Genomic DNA, 20,474 nt, shown 5'->3' with positions numbered 1-20,474 from the left:
CTCAGTTGCAATGTGTTGTGGAAAGACACTGCATCATTTCTGGCTTCTGGCAGAATTTCACTTGGTGACAAATCCTGAACACAGTCTTTCCAGTGCCCTGTTTTTTCTGCTGCAGAGAACCAGCTGGCATTCCCTGAATTTAGCTAAACTAAGAGAATCATGCATTGCTCAAAGTGGTGACAGAGAAGGAAATTATATAGTTTAGCTATTTTTTAAATATGGAAGTTTTTTATATTCAGTGCTTCATAAAAGATTCATCAGTCTTTTGCTTATTCCCTTTTTCTCTGTAGGGCTCTTCAGTTAGTTAGGGTGGTGATGGTGCTTTAATATGCCCTCAGGACCACAGGTTAGGAGGTCATCTTCTGCTCCAGCAAGTCATGGCATGTGAATGCCCAAGATGTAGAATGAAAATCCTTGTTATTTGGTTGGACTGTGGCTAGAAGGGTTCCCTCCTGCATATCAAGCAATTCTGTAGATTTGCCTCTCTTTCTTCTCAGTCTACTATGGGTTCATCTGCTGCCACTGCTATTTCTGTACTACTGCAGGTATATTTTTTTGTCTGAGTTATTGTTGCTGTGTGGAAAACTCTTATTTTCTTACATTACCAAAGGGGTATCTTATGCTGGTCTAATTATGTTTGAAAGCCAAGTGCAGAATTTAAACAACCTTATTGAAAGGAATGTCGGGGTGATGTCAGGGAGAGATAGAACATTAAAATTAAAAAACAAACAAACAAAACTAGAAAAAAGCATTTGTCACTTATACCTGTACACTAAAGATTAAACTGTATGTTCCTGCTGGTTGCTTCTGGTAGAACTGGAAAGGAAGCTCTGTGGTGGGCAAATGTAACAAATCTTGTCTGCAAGGAGAACTTGCCTTCAAAGCCCAAATAGCAAAAGTTTGATTTATGCCAGGAAGGCTCATGTTCCTTCCAAAACGTTTAATGGCTTAAGATTTATTTGCAGAGCTTTTCTAATAATCCTGTAAAGTGCTTAGCCTTAGTAATGTTTTTTTTTTTTAATTTCTGAGCTTCAACTTTGACTGGAAAAGATTTGTCTTTAACATTTCTGAAATTGGCCTTTGTCTTTGTATTTACTCCTGTAGACAAAGAGAATTTCTGATATTATAGGTACTAATTGCATTTCTTGTCTAAATGGCCACTCTTAGTAGCACTGGTTTTTCGTGATTTTTATGTAATTATTTTTTATATTCTTCATGCTCTGAGGACTGGTGACTGAATGAATAGGTAGACTTGTTTTTGAGAAGATGTGTGTATTGACAGTGAAGTTGTACCACAGGCACTGTTTGCGTTTCATATGCTGTTAAATGCTTTTTAGCCACATCAGTGGAAAATATTTCAGTTCTCAGTGGCACCTCTTAGGTTGTTCTTCATTTTGTTTTGGATTGTGGCAGTTAATACAGAAACCGCTATGACACGAGTTTCAGTTGAGCATAGGAGATGTTTCTCAATGCTGAATTTCAGCATGCATTGTGTTGCTCAATGCATTTAGTGGGTTAAGTCTATTTAGGAGACAGCACAGGACTTTGCTGTGTTAATTGTCATATGCAATACACTAAACAAAACAGGAAAAGAAAAGGAAATGCAGATATTTTCTCATTCGCTATGTTGTCTGAAAATATCATTATGTAAAACTGTTAAATATGGGATGCAGGTACAAACACCTTTGGGTAGGGACTGCTTTTTGGAGATATTTATGATGAGCATTTCCCTTTTATTTTGTCTAGGAATAATGAAAAAATAATCATATAATAAACTAGGTTCTTTGTCTTAAAACAGTATAAAATTATTTCTTCCAGATCCTTGGTAGACTGCATAGATTTTTAAAGTGTCACATAATGTACATTTAAAGCTTGTGATTAGAACAATAGAATTAGTCTGAAAACTCAAGTTGTGGTTAGTCTTATCAACTACTACCAAGGTATTTGTTTGCTCTATTACTTAAACATCTGTGGCTTTGCAGGAGTGAAGAAGTAGTGCAAAACTGAAGTTATTCACACTGAGTTGGACTTTTTGTCCTGGTGCAGTTGTCTATTTCTTAACTCTTTTTTTTTTTTGGGATTTAAGATGAGGAAGAGATTTGAGAGCATATACTGATAATTTGCACAATTAATTTTCAAAGAAGAATGTACTGAAATAATTTTAGTTTTCCTACATATAAATGTTCTCCGTTCTAGCTCATAGTTTGTTATTGTAGAACTGTACAACTAAAGCTTACATACCAGTGTAAAAGAACCCATTTTATAACAAATTGTCTCTAATGGGTTCCTGGATGACAGGACAGTGTGCTCTGAGTGAGTTTGCTTGCTTAAAACTGGAAGGAGTGCTTGATACATCTGATAGTTGTACTGCTATTTAGAGGGATCTTGACAAGCTGGAGAAATGTGCCAACAGGAATCTGATGAAGTTCAACAAATAGAAATGCAAAGTCCTGTGCCTAGAAAGCCTGCACCGGGACAGGCTGCCTGGCTGGAAAGCAGCTTTGCAGAAAAAGAGAGGGGGTGTTCAGCTGGACAGAAAGGCAAACAGAACTCAGAAATGTGCACTTGTGGCAAAGAAGGCCAACAGCACCCTGGGCTGCATTAGGAAAAGCATTGTCAGCTGGTTGAGGGAGGTTGTGGGGCACATCTGGGGTGCTGAGTCCAGAGTGGGGCTCCCCAGTACAACAGAGATATGGACATCCTGGAGCAAGTCCAGTGAAGGGCCACAAGGATAACGAAGGTACTGGACATCTCTCGTGACATGATGCTCCAGTCCCGTAATCGTTTTCATGGCTCCTTGTTGGATTCTCTCCAGTATGTCCATGTCCTGAGGAGCCCAGCATGGACACAGCGCTCCAGGTGTGGCCTCAGCGCCGAGCAGAGGGGAAGAGTCACCTCCCTCAGTCTGCTGGCAGTAATTTTTGTAGCCCAGATCAGCATTATCCTTGTTTGTGGCAAGGACATGTTGCTGGCTCGTGTAGATTCTCGCACAATGTCCCGTGATATGTCTTTCCTTTTATTTTGAAATATCTGGTTATTACATCTTACTACCTTTTTAGTTATAAGAATAATGATTTTTTTCAGCTTAATTGTTTGCTGCAGGTAGGCCAGGTAATGTTGTTTATAGGTAATATTGTTGAAATATTTTGCCACCATTACAAAAGTATATTAAGTAACAGTGCTCCTTATTATGAGTAAATGTATTGTATTATCTTTAGTGGAAGTATTCACAAAGGAAATCACTAATTAAATTATTAATAGACCTTTTGTAAAAGAAAGGTATGTGCTATTTTTTTTAAAAAGACAGTGAATGTAGTGTGATGATTCCTGTCTGTGGAAATACACAACATATATTCTTGTAGAGATCTGTTGTTTTGTTTCAGCTTTTAGCTGAACACCACAGTTAGTCTCTTAACTGAGGAATCTCAAAATCCTTTTTTTCATGCAGTTATGCTTAGACTGGGTTATTTAGATTTGGAAACTTGGTGGTGATTGGTTGAGTTGGGATTTGTTTGTTGCTCATATATTCAGTTAAGTTCTATGCAGTTAATAGAAAGCATTCAGTGGGAAGGGAAATAAGGCAACTCGACTCTGTTGGTTTTGTTATCTAGAATTAGAATATTACAGGATTGAAAAGGACATTTTACATTAGTTGTTGATGCCAGCAGTCCTGCAATAGGTACCTTTATACAGCGTAATATTCTGTAAAGATTTTCAGTGAAGAAAGTGTATCTAATCTAGCAATGTTAATTATTTCTGAGGATTTTTCTCATTTTGATACTTAATCCTGTTGATACCTTTCTTCTTTACTGCCTCAGTGCTGGAATGAATTTGTCTCTTGGTCATTGAAAACAGCCTTCTCTATGTTTGCAAGCTGTTGTCTTGTCCTCCTTCCACCTTCCTAATTCCAATCCTTCATTCTTTCTGTAGGTCATGTCTTCTAGATCTCTTATTTTCCTGGTCTCACATGACATTCTTCTTCAATTTATTATACTTTTGCAAATTTATGTTGGTGACTGTTCGTCTATAACAGGTCTATGGTGAATCAAAAAATATTTCTCCAGAAAATAGGACCACATTTTGTTATTCTATGTTGGTTACATGGAGTAGATCCTGTGTACATGGGTGTGTTGGGGGGTGGGTGTGTGTATTTATGTGTATGTGTAAGAGTGGATAAGAGGATGGTGAGTTTTTGTAACTGTTTTAAAAAATGTGTCTAAATATTCCTTAGAATGGAAAAGACTTGTTTCATTTGCTTGAGAAAATCCTGGAAACTGGTTATTAACTCTCCACAGATCAGAATCTATAGTGATTGGCTTTATTCCCTGACTTTTATGAATTCTAAGTTGCTTTTCTTTTTTTCTTTCTTTTTTTTTTCCTCCCACTTTTCTCTGTAATTCACAGCTTTTGGAAATTAACTGGACTGGACTGACCAATCTTCTGGATGTTCCTGGCCTGAAGTGAGTATACCTAAAGCAGTGTTTGTTATATCTGCACCCTAGCAAACCCCAGAAAATCTGAAGACCATCAATTAAATCATATTTAGGTTAGATGACTCTGAGCAGTTATCTCATTATGTAGAATTATATGAAATTGCTCAATTTGCAGAAGGCAGTGATTTCACTACAAGTCAAAGTACATCAAAAGCATATCTAGTAGGCCTTGTTAACAATACTTTGAAAATACAATTTTTAATCTGCATTTTTAAGTGCTCTCGACCTTTCCAGACTTCCAGAATTGTGTGAATTTCCTATCTGCCATGGCCTAGGACAGCAGAAAGACCAAGAGCCCTTTTTTCACACCAGTGGGTTCACAACACCTTGGCTCCTGGCTTTATATGCCAGTCCATCTCTGCTTCTGTAAAGGTAGTTAGAAATACCTTAAGACTGTACTCAAACTAAATAAACTTTCTAATCTCTTTAAGTGCCTACTTTTAAAGCTTTCAGTTTATTATGTGAAGATCAAATGGAGTAGCAGAAATATTGACCATATATAGCTGTAAAAAAATGCTTAGCTTATTTGGAGCTTTTCCTAATACCACATGATAAAACCCCAAAGAAGAAAGCATCAATAGAGGTGAAAACCAAGCTGCTTTGAATCATGCAATCCTGATAAAATTAAATCTATGAATATATTCATAATTATGAAGTTATAATAGATACCCAGGGGCTTTTTAATATGGGGACAATGGCTAAGGAGATAATGGTGGATCTGATACATGCCTGTATTTTGTGACTACCCCTTTTATTAGATCCCATACTCTCAAGAGTTGGCTGACTGCAGAATTATTTTTTATTGTTTAAAAACAGGGTTTGAATTTAAGTATTAAATTAATCCTTTAGAGCTCAATTTTGTGAGTGAAGCAGGTTTTGCTTTACTTAGACACGTGAAGCCATTGCATGGAATCCCAGTTGAACAGTTTCAAATTAGAACTTGCATTAAGTAGGTTAATGGCTGCAAGAATTGCTCATGTTTCAAGCCTGCTTAAGGCTGCCTCTGAGGAAAGAGATTTTTCTTCATGAGTGAGAGAAAATGGCTTCCAAAATACAGCTCCTGAGTAATAATTCGCTCTTTTGACATAACAGGACTAAATTTACATTTAGTACTTAAGCTTACTAAGCTCCTGAGATTCATATCCTGGTGCATATTTGCCTGACTGCAAACACAAAGCCTCAGATGTAAACAAAGTCTCGCTAAATAACTCAAGTTTATGGTTTCCAGAGCAACCAAACTTGGCCACACATGCACAAACTGGTGCCATCTAGATGTGGTATAGTTTCTATAGTAACTGTAACTGAGGTGACTCATGCTTTCTCTACTCTCTACCTTGCCAAGAGGTTTCTTTAGCGCTGTATTTGTTTTTCTTATCTGTATAGATAAGTTGAATATTTTGGTATGATAACTTGACATATTGTAGTTGTTATAAACAATGAGGAACAAGAGATTGCTGCTGTCACAGGTACCTTTTTAGTGCTGCAGCTGTTGGCTCCACACTGAACTACTAATTCATAATCTGTTTGCAAATGTCTTCTACTAATTGAATTTCTGCATTTGCTGCTGGAAGCTTCCCTGTCAGCTGTTAACAACTTCCATTGCTCTTCCTATATGACTTCCTCAAGGAGAAAGATACAAAAGTGATTCATATTCCATCATTAGTATAGCTTAGAAGTGGAATTAAAATTTCCCTGTGAGGAGGAGCCAGGCTGTGAGAATACTCAAGTGCTGTCAGGAGGGGATGTGGGTGATGGGAAGATGTTATGGTTGTTTGAGATACAGTAAAAACACTCTATGCAGAGATGTGCTCTGTCTGCAGTGCAAATAAAGGCAGCACAGGAAAAATACATAGTTGCCTATTCTAAGATAAAAATTAGGTAGAGCTAAATATAGAGCAATACAAAAGGGATGTAACTGCCAATTATTTTTCTGCAATGAAATTGAGCTTTTGAAGACACAGTTTAATAAACTATATGAAACATTTCAGACTTCTTTCATTTTTGTGAACTGAAGAAATAATTGTACTTAGAATGAATAACTAGAGTCTTATGATCTTAAGAAGCTGTTTATCAATGATGCATCAACATAAGGGTTGAAATTGCTACATCTTTCTCTGTTGCTTGGTCAGTGTTTTGTCTCTGTTATCCATAGATCAGACCTCTTATTTTAAGTAACAGAACAATTAAAAGATTGTCATTTTTGCCTTGTATTCATGAAGAATGCTTGTATCTGGGAGCATTCCAATTGGCTAATACTAGATAAGTTTTAAACAGCTTGAAACCATCATGTTGTTTTGGAATTTACTTAATTCATTAGTTAGTTATGATTCTTCAGTGTTGTTTTTCAGCTCCATGTTTTTGAAGACAGGATATCTGTGACCTCCTAGGAGTCCAGTTTCTCTGTGTAACTCTTAGTGAAATTTCACTAATGCTGGCTCTTTTTCTCAGGTGTTTTAGTGAAATTCAAGCATTTATGTTGGGATAAAATTACGAGATTGACTTTGGAATCACAGAGGTGCGGTTTGGTCCTAGCATAAAGGATTGTGACTCCTCCCAGTGACTGGGCTGTGTTGTGCTTCTGGCTGTTTCTTTCTCTTCGTTGAGGAGACTTGCTGTAGCTCTATTTGAACATTAGTCAATCTCTGAACCTTTCGCTTGTCTAGAGTCCATTTATTTATGCCTGCAGCTAATTTTGTAATGTCTGCAATCTTAACTAAATACTAGAGAAGATAACCTTTCTTTAAAGTTGCCTCTCTCGCACTGCTCCTTTGCTTTCTCTGACCTAGGTCAGTTAGTTTTCTCCTTAAGGCACTGAGCATAAAGGCAGAACTTTCTCTTCTTTCCAGGTAGAGATACTAACAAAAGCAGGAACAAAACAAATTTATCTGATCTTTCCACTGAAGTTTTGAAGTATTTTGAAAAGTGTGCTTATTGCTTGTGAAGTTACCATTACCTCAGCCTTTTTTTCCCTTTTAATGTTAAGACTGGTTGAGATGTTTATCTTCAGTGTTTATGTCAACTCTAACAAAATAATGATTTCTATTTTCTTGGCTCATTTCAGACAAAGTTTAGCACACATAAATTGAAAACTAGATGTTTAGCGAAATGGAACTGAAAAAGTTTGAAAAGCAACATGTTAAAATGATGGCTAAAGTAAGCTACTTTTCAGATAACACGATTATCTTCTGGTAGTAGTTGTCTTAAGAATTACTGAAACCATGAATTTCTAGGGTTCATGTAGAATGAAAATCTCTGTAAATATGATTGAATAAGCTCTGCATGAAGGGAAGGAGAATGAAGACTCCTTTTGGGCAGATGCGAATTAACTCACAGAAGGGGAGAGGAAACATTTCCTCTGAGCAGTATCTTAACCTTATCCACTGTTGCTTCGTTCTAGCCACAGGTCTGCACAGACCTGTCCATTGATCTTGATACAGCCTTGAGCTCCTTCTGTTCCTGTGTACAGGATACCATTAAAAAGTCATCCAATGTTCTATCAAGTATGATAGTTCATCTGGATTTACAATGGAAGTGGGTAGCCAAGAGGATGCAGGCTGTGCAGGTTGCAAATCTCTGGCATGAAAAATCAATGTGCATTTCTAATGGGCGGGATTGTATTAAATGGGTTCCTTCTGTTACCCTTCTCTAGCATAATGATTATTGCTCACCACAAATTTTCCTTCTGAAATGAAAATGTAGTATGTATTTCACACTGCAGCACTTTTGGTTTTATGTGCTACCTCCCGAGTCAGAGCTACTCCCAGCTGCAGATTCAGTCTTAGGAAAACTTCACAAAGTGCTTACACACAAGTGCTTCATCCAAAAAATGTTCTAAGTTATCAAACATTATCTGCATCTTGATTTCACAAAGACTAAAAAGGGAATCGTGAAGTGTATTTAGGAGGAGTAATCGTTCATCCCTGAAGCAGCTCCACCAGCTTTAGCGAGACTGCACCTGCAGTTCAGAGTATCTCAAGTGTTTTTATCATTTTCTCTCTGAACCTTTGCACAGACTCCTGAAATCTTCCGGGATACTTGTGTTCCATGGTGCATTGTAGCACTCCAGTTCTGCCTGTGGCCCACGTAGGCACTGTGAGGAAACAGTGCTGTTGGTCTGACAGGGAACTGATTTGTTGTCAGTTCAGACCCAAACTGGGTGAACTTGTAGCTTAGGAAATTGTTCTCCTTTCTGTGTTTGTAGAAGGGTGTGGGTTTAGGTTTTTAAATGATTCATTACCAGTGTGATTACACTGCCACTCCCTTTTCACAGAACAAAACCTGTTTTGCTTCCCTAGGCTACATGTTACTCAGCCACGAGTTTTTTTTCAGTGTGTCTCTGGTTTAAATGACGGTCCTCCCAGCTCAAAAGGACAATTGGTTTCATAACAATACAGGAATGGGGAGCCAAACTTCCAGGGACAGTTAAATCATTATTTAAATTCAAAAGTAAATTAACAGTTACCATCTGCTTGGTTATATGCAATGTAAGCAGGAAAACTTATGCAATAGCCTTTTACCCTGGCTGGTTTTAAAAGCCGGTGGTGAGGGGGGAATTGGGCTGTGATGTGGAAATGGGAACTTTTTATTCATCCCTGTGGCTTCTGCTATTTAGTGTCAGCTGCTTCCATCTGGTGGCCATTTGGGCAAGAATCCTTTATGTAAAAAAAAAGGTATTTAAAAACCAGATGTGTTTTCTTCCCCCCAGAAAGGCAAATATTTTCTCCATTTCAGTTTTTAAGTAGCAAAAGGATTCTATTGGTGAGACATAACATCTTTAATTCTGATGAAGTAACTGAGGATTCTTTTCTCCAACAGTGGCTTATCAGATACAATAATATTGGATATAATATCCAACTACTTAGTCCTTCCAAATAGAATCACAGTCCCCCTTGTCAGTGAAGTGCAGATTGCTCAACTGCGGTTTCCTATACCAAAGGTAAGCATGTTTCTGTTAATACTAACAATTTGGCATTTAATTTTTTCTACAGTAGTAACTGTTAAGGACACATGTGTGAATTTCTAAATGTGGTTACTGCAGCAGTACAAGTTATTGTGAATCCAGTCACTGAAAAGAAGTGATTTAATTTATAAGCAATTTCTGTGGAGTTAATATTTCATAAGAACAACAAGAAAGATTTTTTTTTTTCTCTTTTGCTAGAATCTTAAACTGTGTAGACTAAAAATTAAGTAGCATATGGTTTATATTGTCACTGTAAATTATTGTTAGTGTGCTTCACTTAAAAGTTGTTACTATTTGTTGCTACTCACTTCCAATAGCATGGTATTTCTTGGTATAACTGCCATGTTTCTGATGGTTGATGACAGTTTTTCTTTCCAGGAATCTCTTGAGTGCTAGGTCTATTGTGTGTTGGGATCATCATTGATATCCCTCTATTTACAGTGTGTCCAAACTAAGTTTCACGTTAAGGAAATCGCAATGGAAATTATAAAACATCCATTACATAAATTGTGATGACATGGAAGCTTTCACATTACTACATAGACCCATCTTTTCCTTTTTCAGGGTGTTCTAAGGATACACTTTATTGAAGCTCAGGATCTGGAGGGGAAAGATACTTACCTAAAAGGGATTGTCAAAGGAAAATCAGATCCTTATGGAATCATCCGTGTGGGCAACCAGATTTTCCAAAGCAAGGTCATCAAAGAAAACCTCAATCCAAAATGGAATGAAGTTTATGAGGTATAACTAATAAAAATACCATGTTGCACATTCTGTAAAGTTGTCCTCTAAAGTTTCTTTTGTTAAAGAAGATACAATGGGAATGTCCTTAAGGAGCTAAAAAAGCCCAGAGTTCTGTAACAAAAAACAGAAATTCCCCATTGATGTATATAATTTTGTTTTTTTTGTCTAGACTAAGCACCAGTAATTCTGAAAAGCAGTTTAGGCTTTTAGAGCCAACATTAGTACATCTCATCGGAAAAACATTAGCAAATCTCGTCTCTCTGTGCTCCTTAAATTGCATTTTTTTAAAGCATTTACTTATTGATCTATGTTATTACACAAAGGCACTGCAGTTCACTGGTTTACTGTTACTGTGCCATTTGACCAACTTTTTAGTTTAGTTTAACCACTGACAATGCCATCTCACTGTGCTTCCAGGCTTTAGTGTATGAACATCCAGGACAGGAACTAGAGATTGAGCTCTTTGATGAAGACCCAGACAAAGATGACTTCCTGGGAAGGTAAATGTTATGGAGAATATGTTAGTGGGTGTTGAAAAGAGATGAAATATTGTAATGTAGTCTTTTTATTATTTTTATTTTATTGCACTTGTGGTTTTGCTATATAACTATTTATAAATCAATTATCTTTTCAAAACTATGGTAGTAAGTAGTTCCCTAATTACTTAATGTATGTAAATATATTTATATTAAAATGTGCTTGTGTGTATATATACATATCTATATGTTTATGTCTTTCTGAAAAAAATAAGGTAAGTATTGTGGGTTCCCAGAATTTTGCCCTGGCTGTTTAATGTTTGTCAGCTAACACTAAGTCTTAATTATTTCTTCAGGCAAAGTTCATACAGTTTTATAACTGTGTATATTCTTCATCATCATAGCTTTTAAATTACTGTCTCTAGTTTATTTTTCTCTAAGAGCTGATCTTAACTATTTGATTAAAGAAAAAAATTTTCTGTAATGCTTTTGCAAACATGAGTCACTCTTAGATTACACAGGCCACAGGTGTTTACCCAGAAACATCTCAGGTTTCAGTCACCTTCTTTCTCCAGTAATTTGTCACCTTTATTTCTTGCAGAGTTTTGGAGCTTCCCTGTTACTTTCCATACAGAGTAGAACTCCCTTATCTTTCCAGCTCCCTCTCTCTTAACAGGAGCAACAGTACCTACTTCTCATTAAAATAAAGAAGTAGGTAGTACAGAGGCTTCTTTTCTTTGCACTTCCCTAATCTTACACTGAGGTGGTGGTGGGGGAAGTGATATAATCTATACATCAGTACTAATAAAATAAAAAGCCAGACAAATGCTCATGCACTGGCATGCAGTTGTCTGCCCTGTTTAATTTTTAGCAGATTCATTCCCTGGTACATTTTTAGCTCGTGTGAACCAGCACTCTCCCAGACACTGTCAGAGCATGGATTTGGTCACAGAATATGTCCAGGTGCTGTTTGCATGGTCTCTATTTTGAGATTTTGGTCATATATATGTGAGCCATATCGTGTCATTGCTCTTGTAGCTACAAACTGGGCTCTAGCATAGGTGTATTTTCTGTTACCCTGCACTCATCTTTGTTCAGCCATTTCATTCCCTACTTCTCTTTCTCTTAGGGGCTAAAAGAATAGTATTCTGCTCTTTTGATCTCAGTGGAAGCCTGGATACTCAGCAAGCACAGGGGAAGCTGACTTCTGTATTAGATCTTTTGTTTCTTAGCTAAAACACTACTCTTTTTTCCCTTTTTTCTAGTTTGATGATAGATTTAATTGAAGTTGAAAAGGAGCGTCTTCTAGATGAGGTAAGTTCAGTAAGTTTTGGTTTAAAAAGATCCATATGTTGTATATGTAGTTGTTCTTCCATTATTTTTTCCTGAGTATTGTTCCTATATGTGCAAAAATAACCTTAATGGTGTAGAAATAGATCCCCTGATGATCAGTACAGTGGTTTAAGAAATATCTGAACTGGTAATATCTTGAAAATAATGCCATTTTTCGACTGTCTTGGGGTTTTAAGGTTGCTACTATGTAAATGCAAAAAATAGTAACACATATTTGATGAGAGTTTTTTCTTGCAAGAGAGTAGTTAATTACCCAGTTTAACTATTATTAGACTTAGCAGACTAATTTTTGTCCTATATGTAAGAGAAGTTTTTATAGTAACGTTATGCAGGGTTTGTATTCCCAGAACACCTTTATAGAACTTAAAGAATTCTCTTGGTGTTTTAAAGATGCTTTTACTATATAACAGAGTTACATAGTTAGGTTGTCTGGCTGTTTTTGTTATGTTATTTCTTGTTATTTGTGTTGTAATATTTTATGTGATTTTTGAACAATGAATCAGATTTTTTCAGTTTATGCAGACTTCAGCTCTAAGAGATGTCTAGTAGAGCTTAGTGTTTCCTAAACGTCCTGAAGAACCAATTGCAGTCATATATTTGTTTGGTGTCAAAGTATTTCACATTACTTTGCTTGATTTTCAGTGGTTTACTTTGGATGAAGTGTCCAAAGGCAAGTTGCATTTAAAACTGGAATGGCTCACATTGATGCCAACTGCTGACAATCTAGACAAGGTATTAAAGGAACACATTGCTTTCATTCTAATCTTAATCATTGTGGTGATTTTTTGTTTGTAAATTACATAAGTAATTTAATTCTCTAGCTGTTGTGCAATTGGATAAACCTGTAACTTTATTCCAAGCTATCTGTCTACAGAAATCTCAAACCATTCATAACTGTCAATGTACTATTGGGACTATAACGTGACATGGGATTTTAAAATGCTTTTGTCATTGTGTTCTTTTCTCTTAATGCCATTGTTTGAGAATAGCAACTAACATTTCATTAGCCCAGGATATAAAGCTGGATATGATACTATAATCTGTCCAGTCTAAAAAAAAATAATTAGGAAATGTGGTGGAAATTTCCATAAAAATGGAAATAAAAATCTAATAAAAATCCCATAAAAATCGATACGAGTCTTGAAAACTTACTTTTTGTGTCACAGGGTGAATTTGTGAACGTTTGTGTTTCAGGAGATGTCTTTAAAATATTTTTCAGAAATGAGACAGGAATAGCAGTACTTGATTTTCAGAAAGGCTTACAGTGTGCTTTTGGTTTAGGTGCTAACAAGCATTAGAGCTGACAAAGACCAAGCCAATGATGGGCTTTCATCTGCATTGCTTATCCTCTACTTGGACTCGGCAAGAAATCTGCCCGTAAGTTCCATTCTGCTGGACACCCTTTTGTCATGGATATCTCTTGAGTACTCCCAGCATGTCCTGCTTGGTGGTATGACACACTGCTTTACTAACACACATTATGCCATGGATTCTTTACTTTCTCTTCTTTCAAAACGTGTATTGTAAGGTCCACTTTTTTAGTAGGATAGTATTATAGCTATCTATTGATTAAAACATTACTCTTTGATCAGTGTGATTTTTCTTTAAAGAATGCTCCTTTCCTGGACTTGAAAGGCTGCATGTTTTTATTACACAGTGTTTTCTATAAATAGTATGGGATTAGCATGAGGAATTTTAAGGAACTAACTGGGAAAAACCCACTTCCTTGAGTTCAGGTAAACTTGCTTGCTTTGGCTTAGGGTATTGCTGGAGATTTGAAGGTACTGAAGTCCTCATCATGAAATGAATACTGTGCAGTTGATGTTACAGTGGCAGAACACTTGGAGGAGATTGCTATCAGATTGTTGTTTGCAGACTTGTTTATTTGTTTGTGCAAAACATTAAAAAAAATAAAGATTCTGTCACTCTAGGGATTATCCTATGGGACTGTAAAATAGCTTGTTTTGGAATTTATTTCAGGTTAGTAAAGTAATGTTCTTGGTTGTAACTGATAGCAGTATTAAAGTAAACCCTGCTATAAAGAGATATGTGAAGCTTACCATTGAGTTTTGCTGTTTTTCAGCATTGCTATTAGAGGAGAAGTTCTGGAAGTGATGACTGAAATACTGACAAGGGAATGTAGTTTTCAAGCCTTGGGTATTTTTGCATGCATTTTGCAAATTTATCTGCTCAATTTTAAGTTAAAGTGCTGCATCAGGGTGGTAACAAATCAAACCTTAATAGCCCAAACAATTTACATCACTGACTAGTGATTACATGGTTGTTCCAGGGTGTATAGAGCACAGTTTGGAATAAGTATTTCTGAGCTATCTTAAAAGCTAAAAAGACTCATTTGGAATAGATCCCCACATTATCTTTTTAACCTCACTATACTGAATTCAGGCAAACTCTGGAACTTAGCAGAAAAAGAAAATAATTACTCCAGTAGAGAGGAAGCAGTAGTAGAATAGAATTATGGTGTGCTTAGCATCAGTTTCAGAATAGTGCAGCACCCAGAAAGTCTGTCTGCTGTCTCTTTTATGCACTAGATCAATTGATCAGATATCTGTATTTTCTTGTTCTACTTCTGAATAAACAAATTGAATATATTTCTTAAAGTAAACTAAAGCCTCTTACTTAAATGATTCAGAGTTCTCTCATCCACAATTTCCAATCCTTTCCATACAATTCTGCTTCTCTATATTAGATTAACTTCCCCAGCAAATACTCAGAGGCTTTGACATAAAGTAATTTTTTACCTTCCTGTTTTAAACAAGCATTCTCTAGCATTGTCTCTAAAGTAGACAATCTAAACTCTAGGGCACAGAAAAGGGGAAGTTCATTTCACAAAGCTGACCAGTTAGGAAATTTGGAAACAGGATCCCAAATTTCTTATTGCTGCATCTGATGTTCTGTCTAGAGAACAAGACTGCCTGGGTGGGTTGAGAATGTAGGTCATAATGCAGAACCTCTTTAACCTCTTATTTTTTACTTGCTCTACCAGCTCAGAAAAGCACTTGCTACAAATGACTCCATATTTAACTTCAAGTCATTTTCTTTCCAGTATTATAAAGAATATAATAGAAAGTAACGTACAAGTTTACAACAATAAAATAATGTGATACTGTGTTAAAGTTTTCCAAAACCAGGTACAAAAAGGCTTCACAGTTAGGTGGGGGGAAATACCATGGGAAGGCTTCTTCATGCAGGAGAACTGAAAAGATTCCTGTACATTCTATAAGGACAATTTCATGGAGATGCTACATAAACTGCAGTGAATTATAGTAAATACACCTTTTTTATGTCCACAGGATTCTAATATGGAACAATATTTACAACTTAAACATGAAAGTCTGCTGGTTTCTCATGTTTTGTTCATATTCAGTGATAAGGGTTATATAGAATAATAACAAAAAATCACTTTCTTAGATTCCTTGTATTTATGGGGAAGAGAAAATTCAAAGAGAATGAAGAAGGGTCAGAAAGAACTGACCCTTATTAATAGTTTGAAAGACTTTTGTGCAGAAATTTAATGTTATAGCTGAAATGTTTTCTAGATGAATAAGCACTTTTAATTACCTTGAAAATTGCTTTAAGTTAATGCTTATCACCAGTACACTTTAGATCATGCCTTCAGCCGTTTTTTGAGTTACAGTGCTGAGTTACCCCCACACAGGCATTTCTTTTGCATGGGTGCATCACAGTTGTGGGTTTGAGACACTGGGATGGTTTATCTGAAAAGGAAACAGAAATGGTGTAGAAGGCTGTTCTCTTAAATTTACTTAGTTGGATCTGCCATATAAATCTGAACCACCAGGAGTGAACTTGGAAAGTGGGTTAATATATTTGAATAATTAATAAAAAATAAAATTCAAAAAGCATTTCACGTTGCTGTGCTACAGAAAGTCATGTAACAGATGAAACTATTTGTAATGACAAATATTTACTTCTTGTTATCTGCTGTTTTCTCTGGAATCCTTTGACTGTTTTCCTTAACTTTTTTGTGTAGTAAAGCTGCTTATGCATTCATTCTGCCACAATCCCATCACTCTGCTTTCTCCTTCCATTTCCATCTTCCTAAGAGTATCTACGAGGGAAACTTTGGGTGTGGATACTTAAAAGAGAGGAGAGCATCGGGACTAGTCTTTTGTGAAAACACTACCTCACTCTATAGAGCACTATTTGTGAGTTCTCTGGTATTGTTTGTATTGTACCTTTTCTCTGCCAGAGTGTGGATTAGTGCTACTAAAGCCACTCACTCTAGTGGAATGAGAGCATGCAATTTGTTTTCCTGCATGGTTTCAACAAGTGTGCCTTGTTTTTGTGCTATTTTTATTGCATTTTAAAGGCTACTTAAATTTCATTGATCAGCATATCATTGGGTAAGTAATTAACCTTTTATGATAAAAACCCAAGATAAGTTTGTTGTAAAAGCTCTTACATTTAACTTAAGTTGCTGATTCATTGAGAAATAAAATGCATACTGTTATAGCACACTGTGTGCTGGTGAATTGTTGGCTTCTATTGCAAAGAAATTAAACTAATAAATATTGCAGCCAACATCCCTGTAGTTTCTTTAAAAGGTGATGCACTCAATGTTTGTAAGAACTTGCAACCTCTCCACACTGGTTCAAGTATTGCTTTAAAAATGGGTATAGTTTTTTCTGCTCCCCAAACTATTAATTCCCTTGTAAATTCTATTTCACTCCATGATGCTCCTTGTTTTGCAAATTCCCAAGCTCCTTTTCTTTTTTTCAAATAAGTCTCTAGTCAGGAAAATCCAGGCTAGGGTGAACCACCAAGTAATATTTTTTGCCTGAATTTAATGTTATAAAATTATTACAAACTGATGACCCTCTGAATGCCTTACACTTAAATCTGTAAACACAACCCTGGTATCTTCAAAAAAACTGAGCATCTGTTCAGAGTAAGAATTCTTTTCCCAGAGACAGGTGGGTATGCCTTTGTAGATTGTGCAGACAAATTTGTTGCTGGCTGGCTACATAATCCTTGGTTTAAAAACACCTTTCTCTCTGCTCTACTTCCCCCATCCTGCACCCCCAAATAGCAGCAAAACCCTTTTCTGTGGCCCTTTCCCTTAGTTTCTGTGTAGAAGTTACTTTTAAAGTATCCAAAAAGTTCCATCCGATATCAAATCCTGTTAAAATTTAATGAATAAGAAATGCAGGTCATAAGCTATGGTTCAGTCACTTTGCTGTTAAAACTGATAAGTAGTTGCTGTTTCTTTTAGTTTTACAAATACTAGATACATCTTAAAAATAATTGTTAAAATTAAGGGTGTAGCCCTGGGCATCTTTAAACACGAGGTATTATACAAACATTCATACCTAGAAGTTCATTATCTAATTAACATGTAACATGAGCTGGTGGGGAAAATGTTAAAAATTTAAAAAAGGAGCTCACTTTATATAGGGAGAGGAAAATCCCAAGTGCTCCCTGTTCCTTTTTAGATAGTTTGACAGTTGCAAATCTACATTTGAGACACCAAATTCAGATATATACCCATCTAAATCTGATTTATCTGAAATTAAGGAGTATGAATAGTGTTCTTAGTATAATTTCTGAAAGTAAGGCTAGTTTTATGATAGTCAGTTCGTAACAATTTTGGTGTCTATATAACATATAAATTATTTATATTTAAAATTAGCTCTTACTGATCAGTGCCTGTCTTCTGCTTGTCAGTTGGGGATGCACTCATGGATTTAGAAGCTTCTAAAGCTCTATTTTAATTCCAAGCAACACTTAGTGAGTCAATAGAAGTAATGAGTTGTACTCTAAAGGGCATTGAATTAGGACCTGGCTTAATAACAAACCAGTTTGTTGTATAATTTATGGGTTTGTTATTAGGATTTACTGCAAATGTCACCATCTGTTAGAGAATTCCAGTGTGTCAGTTGTCACTGCAGTTCTTGGATACCCATCCTCTTTTCCTACAACTGCAGAGATGCTCAGAACCATAGCAAGGCTGTTTTGTCACCCAAGGCAAGACGTTTCCTTGGCTTTTTATCTTGAGTACTCCCAGTCTCCTCTCTCCCAGCTTTTCAGCCACCATCCTTATGGACCTGCAGCTCCTTCCCTTAAAACCTGAAGTCTGGCTTAAACACATTTGCCCCAGCCGATGTCCCTCCTGGCCCATCCTTGCTATGATTCCAGAGGAATTGAGACATATTCGATATCCAGGAATCATTGGTTGCCTGCCTTTATAATTGATCACATAGGTTTGGTTTAGAACTTTTGAAATTCTTTGAAATAACAATTTAGGGGGAAGGAGATCTGTGTTGAACATACAGGTGCAAATGTGAAGGAAAAATGTCCAGTAAGTTGAGGGGCAATTTAAGATTCAAAACTATTTGATGAGTTGCAGATGCCATCTGAGAAAATAGAGGACAGTCATTGCATCCTTATAAATGTGGGATGGAAATAGTTGTCTGAAGGAAAGCCCTACAGAAATAGCTTTGTAGGTATGCCATATCATATTGTTATAAAAAACAACACTGCACTGTGTGTAGAAAAGAGGAATGTAGCCTGTAAGATGTATGAACTAATCCTCCTGTTCCACTTAGCCATTGCTAAGGCCCTGGTTTTGGCCACAGCAATTTAAGATCGGGAGGACAGCGCTGGTGATAATGAGAAAACCAGTAAATGTGACCAGCAGAGGAAGCGAGAACCATGGAACCATAGAATGGTTTGGGTTGGAAGGGACCTTAAAGACCATCTAGTTCCAACCCCCCTGCCATGGGCAGGGACACCTTCCACTAGACCAGGTTGCTCAAAGCCCCATCCAGCCTGGCCTGGAACACTTCCAGGGATGGGGCAGCCACAACTACTAAAGGAGTGGATGGAAATGATGCAAGACTGCTGCAAACAAAGTTCTCTGAAAGTAGAGAGCAGTGCTTAAACTCCAGCAAAGAAGGTACCTGCTGGGCATTTAAAAATTTTCTAACGAAAAATAGTTAAGCATTAGGTTTGATATGTCCAGGGATAGTGTGCAGTCTTCATCTTTGAAGTTCAATATTAAGTTCCAAATGTATCAGAGAATTAACTGAGGACAATTCCTTAATTTTACTTTAAGGAAAAATGATGTTTAAGAAAAATATCCCACTAAACTAGCTAAACCTTATTTCTGGTTCTCTCCAGCTTAATCATATTGCATGTTCATTCTGAAACAGAAATTTTCAAGCAGGATTGCAGGAATCTTGTGGAATATATTGGCCAACTTGAGCATATGACATCCCAAAAGAAAATGTAAACCAGTACTTCTGCATAAAGGTTAAATCTCTTTTCAAATTTTAGTCACTTGGATTTTCATTTCAGAAATGCATTTCTTTTGGCAGAGCATGTTTTAAAAGTCAGTTTTGCAGGTTTTTTAATTGCTACACACTACAGCTTCTAGAGCAGAATTCCCTAGAAACAAAAATGTGTACTTAAAGGAAAAGCCAGCCATAAGTATACTTACTTGAAGTCTGTTTTCTTTCAAAATCTTACTTCCTGAAATTATTTTTTATAAGTTGAATGAAAATTTTCTGTGACATTATTGTATTTACATATTTCACTTAAAAAGCAATATATTCATTTCAAAACAAAATTTAAAAATTTGCTTAATTAATGGAAAGTAGTCAGAAGTTTTGTCCTGCTAAGTCAGTTTGAATTGCTATTGTTGGTATATTTGCATGTGTTGGTTGACAATTGAGTAAAGTAGTACATCTTCATTCTAGTTAGAGTGCAGTGTTTGCATTATTTGTCTAAAGAGGCTTAAACAACTTTGACTTTTATAATGATCCAAGTCCCTATCAATGGGGACTTTTCCCCATAAAGGGACTCCTTCACATAATTACTTGACTTATCATCAGAGAAGCTTCTATGTTGTGGGAATATGCTTAACCAAATTTTTAAAAAGGTTCATTCAGAAGGCAGTTCATAGGGCATCAGGCATTAAATAAAACTTTTTTTGTGAATTACCTTTATTATGGAAAAAAAAACACAATAAGGAAAATATAGGGAAATTGAAAGTGGGTATATTAGTTTTAAAGCAAAATACAAACATTCAGAGGAGAAGGGGAAAAAAAAGTTTTGTCAGGCATTATTGTTGCTGTTGTGATGCTTCATTGTTTTGTTCAAAAGATGTTGGGTTTGTTTTAGGTTGTTTTTTTTTCCCTGCTTTGTCCTATGTTGTCATGTCATAATTAATTAACCTAGTGAAATTGCTTCATTGCATGACTTATTAACCCTTCCTATGTTCATTCTCTCCTGACTTAAAAGAATAATCCATTAGATTTTAATCCTGATGGCTTGAAGAAGGCTGCTGTTCAGAAAGCCCTAAAGGTAAAACTAATATAGTTGTCCATTTAAGGTCACAAAAGTAATTGGAAGTACACAAATGCCTGCAACACTTCTCTTCAAACACTGGATAGAATTTCTGTTGGCGGA

The 20,474-nt window shown here is 36.2% G+C and overlaps 1 protein-coding gene across 4 annotated transcripts in view; it reads left to right on the top strand.

The window, feature by feature from the left end:
- Window positions 1-20,474, top strand: part of ESYT2 (extended synaptotagmin 2) — a 79,406-nt gene that overhangs the window by 44,867 nt on the left and 14,065 nt on the right. The window contains exons 7-15 of one of the 4 annotated variants that reach the window (XM_017819377.1): window positions 4,405-4,460; window positions 9,309-9,429; window positions 10,018-10,194; window positions 10,615-10,697; window positions 11,939-11,987; window positions 12,669-12,758; window positions 13,308-13,403; window positions 16,109-16,210; window positions 20,307-20,369. In XM_017819377.1, the coding sequence (XP_017674866.1) occupies window positions 4,405-4,460; window positions 9,309-9,429; window positions 10,018-10,194; window positions 10,615-10,697; window positions 11,939-11,987; window positions 12,669-12,758; window positions 13,308-13,403; window positions 16,109-16,210; window positions 20,307-20,369 (837 nt within the window). The remainder of the gene's footprint in view (window positions 1-4,404; window positions 4,461-9,308; window positions 9,430-10,017; window positions 10,195-10,614; window positions 10,698-11,938; window positions 11,988-12,668; window positions 12,759-13,307; window positions 13,404-16,108; window positions 16,211-20,306; window positions 20,370-20,474) is intronic. The other 3 variants (XM_017819379.1, XM_017819378.1, XM_017819380.1) reach the window with 3 other exon arrangements.

The sequence above is a fragment of the Lepidothrix coronata genome, unplaced genomic scaffold, assembly GCF_001604755.1.
Source record: "Lepidothrix coronata isolate B3197 unplaced genomic scaffold, Lepidothrix_coronata-1.0 Scaffold74, whole genome shotgun sequence".
Taxonomy (NCBI): Eukaryota; Metazoa; Chordata; class Aves; order Passeriformes; family Pipridae; genus Lepidothrix; species Lepidothrix coronata.
This window is presented reverse-complemented; position numbering and strand designations above follow the sequence as displayed.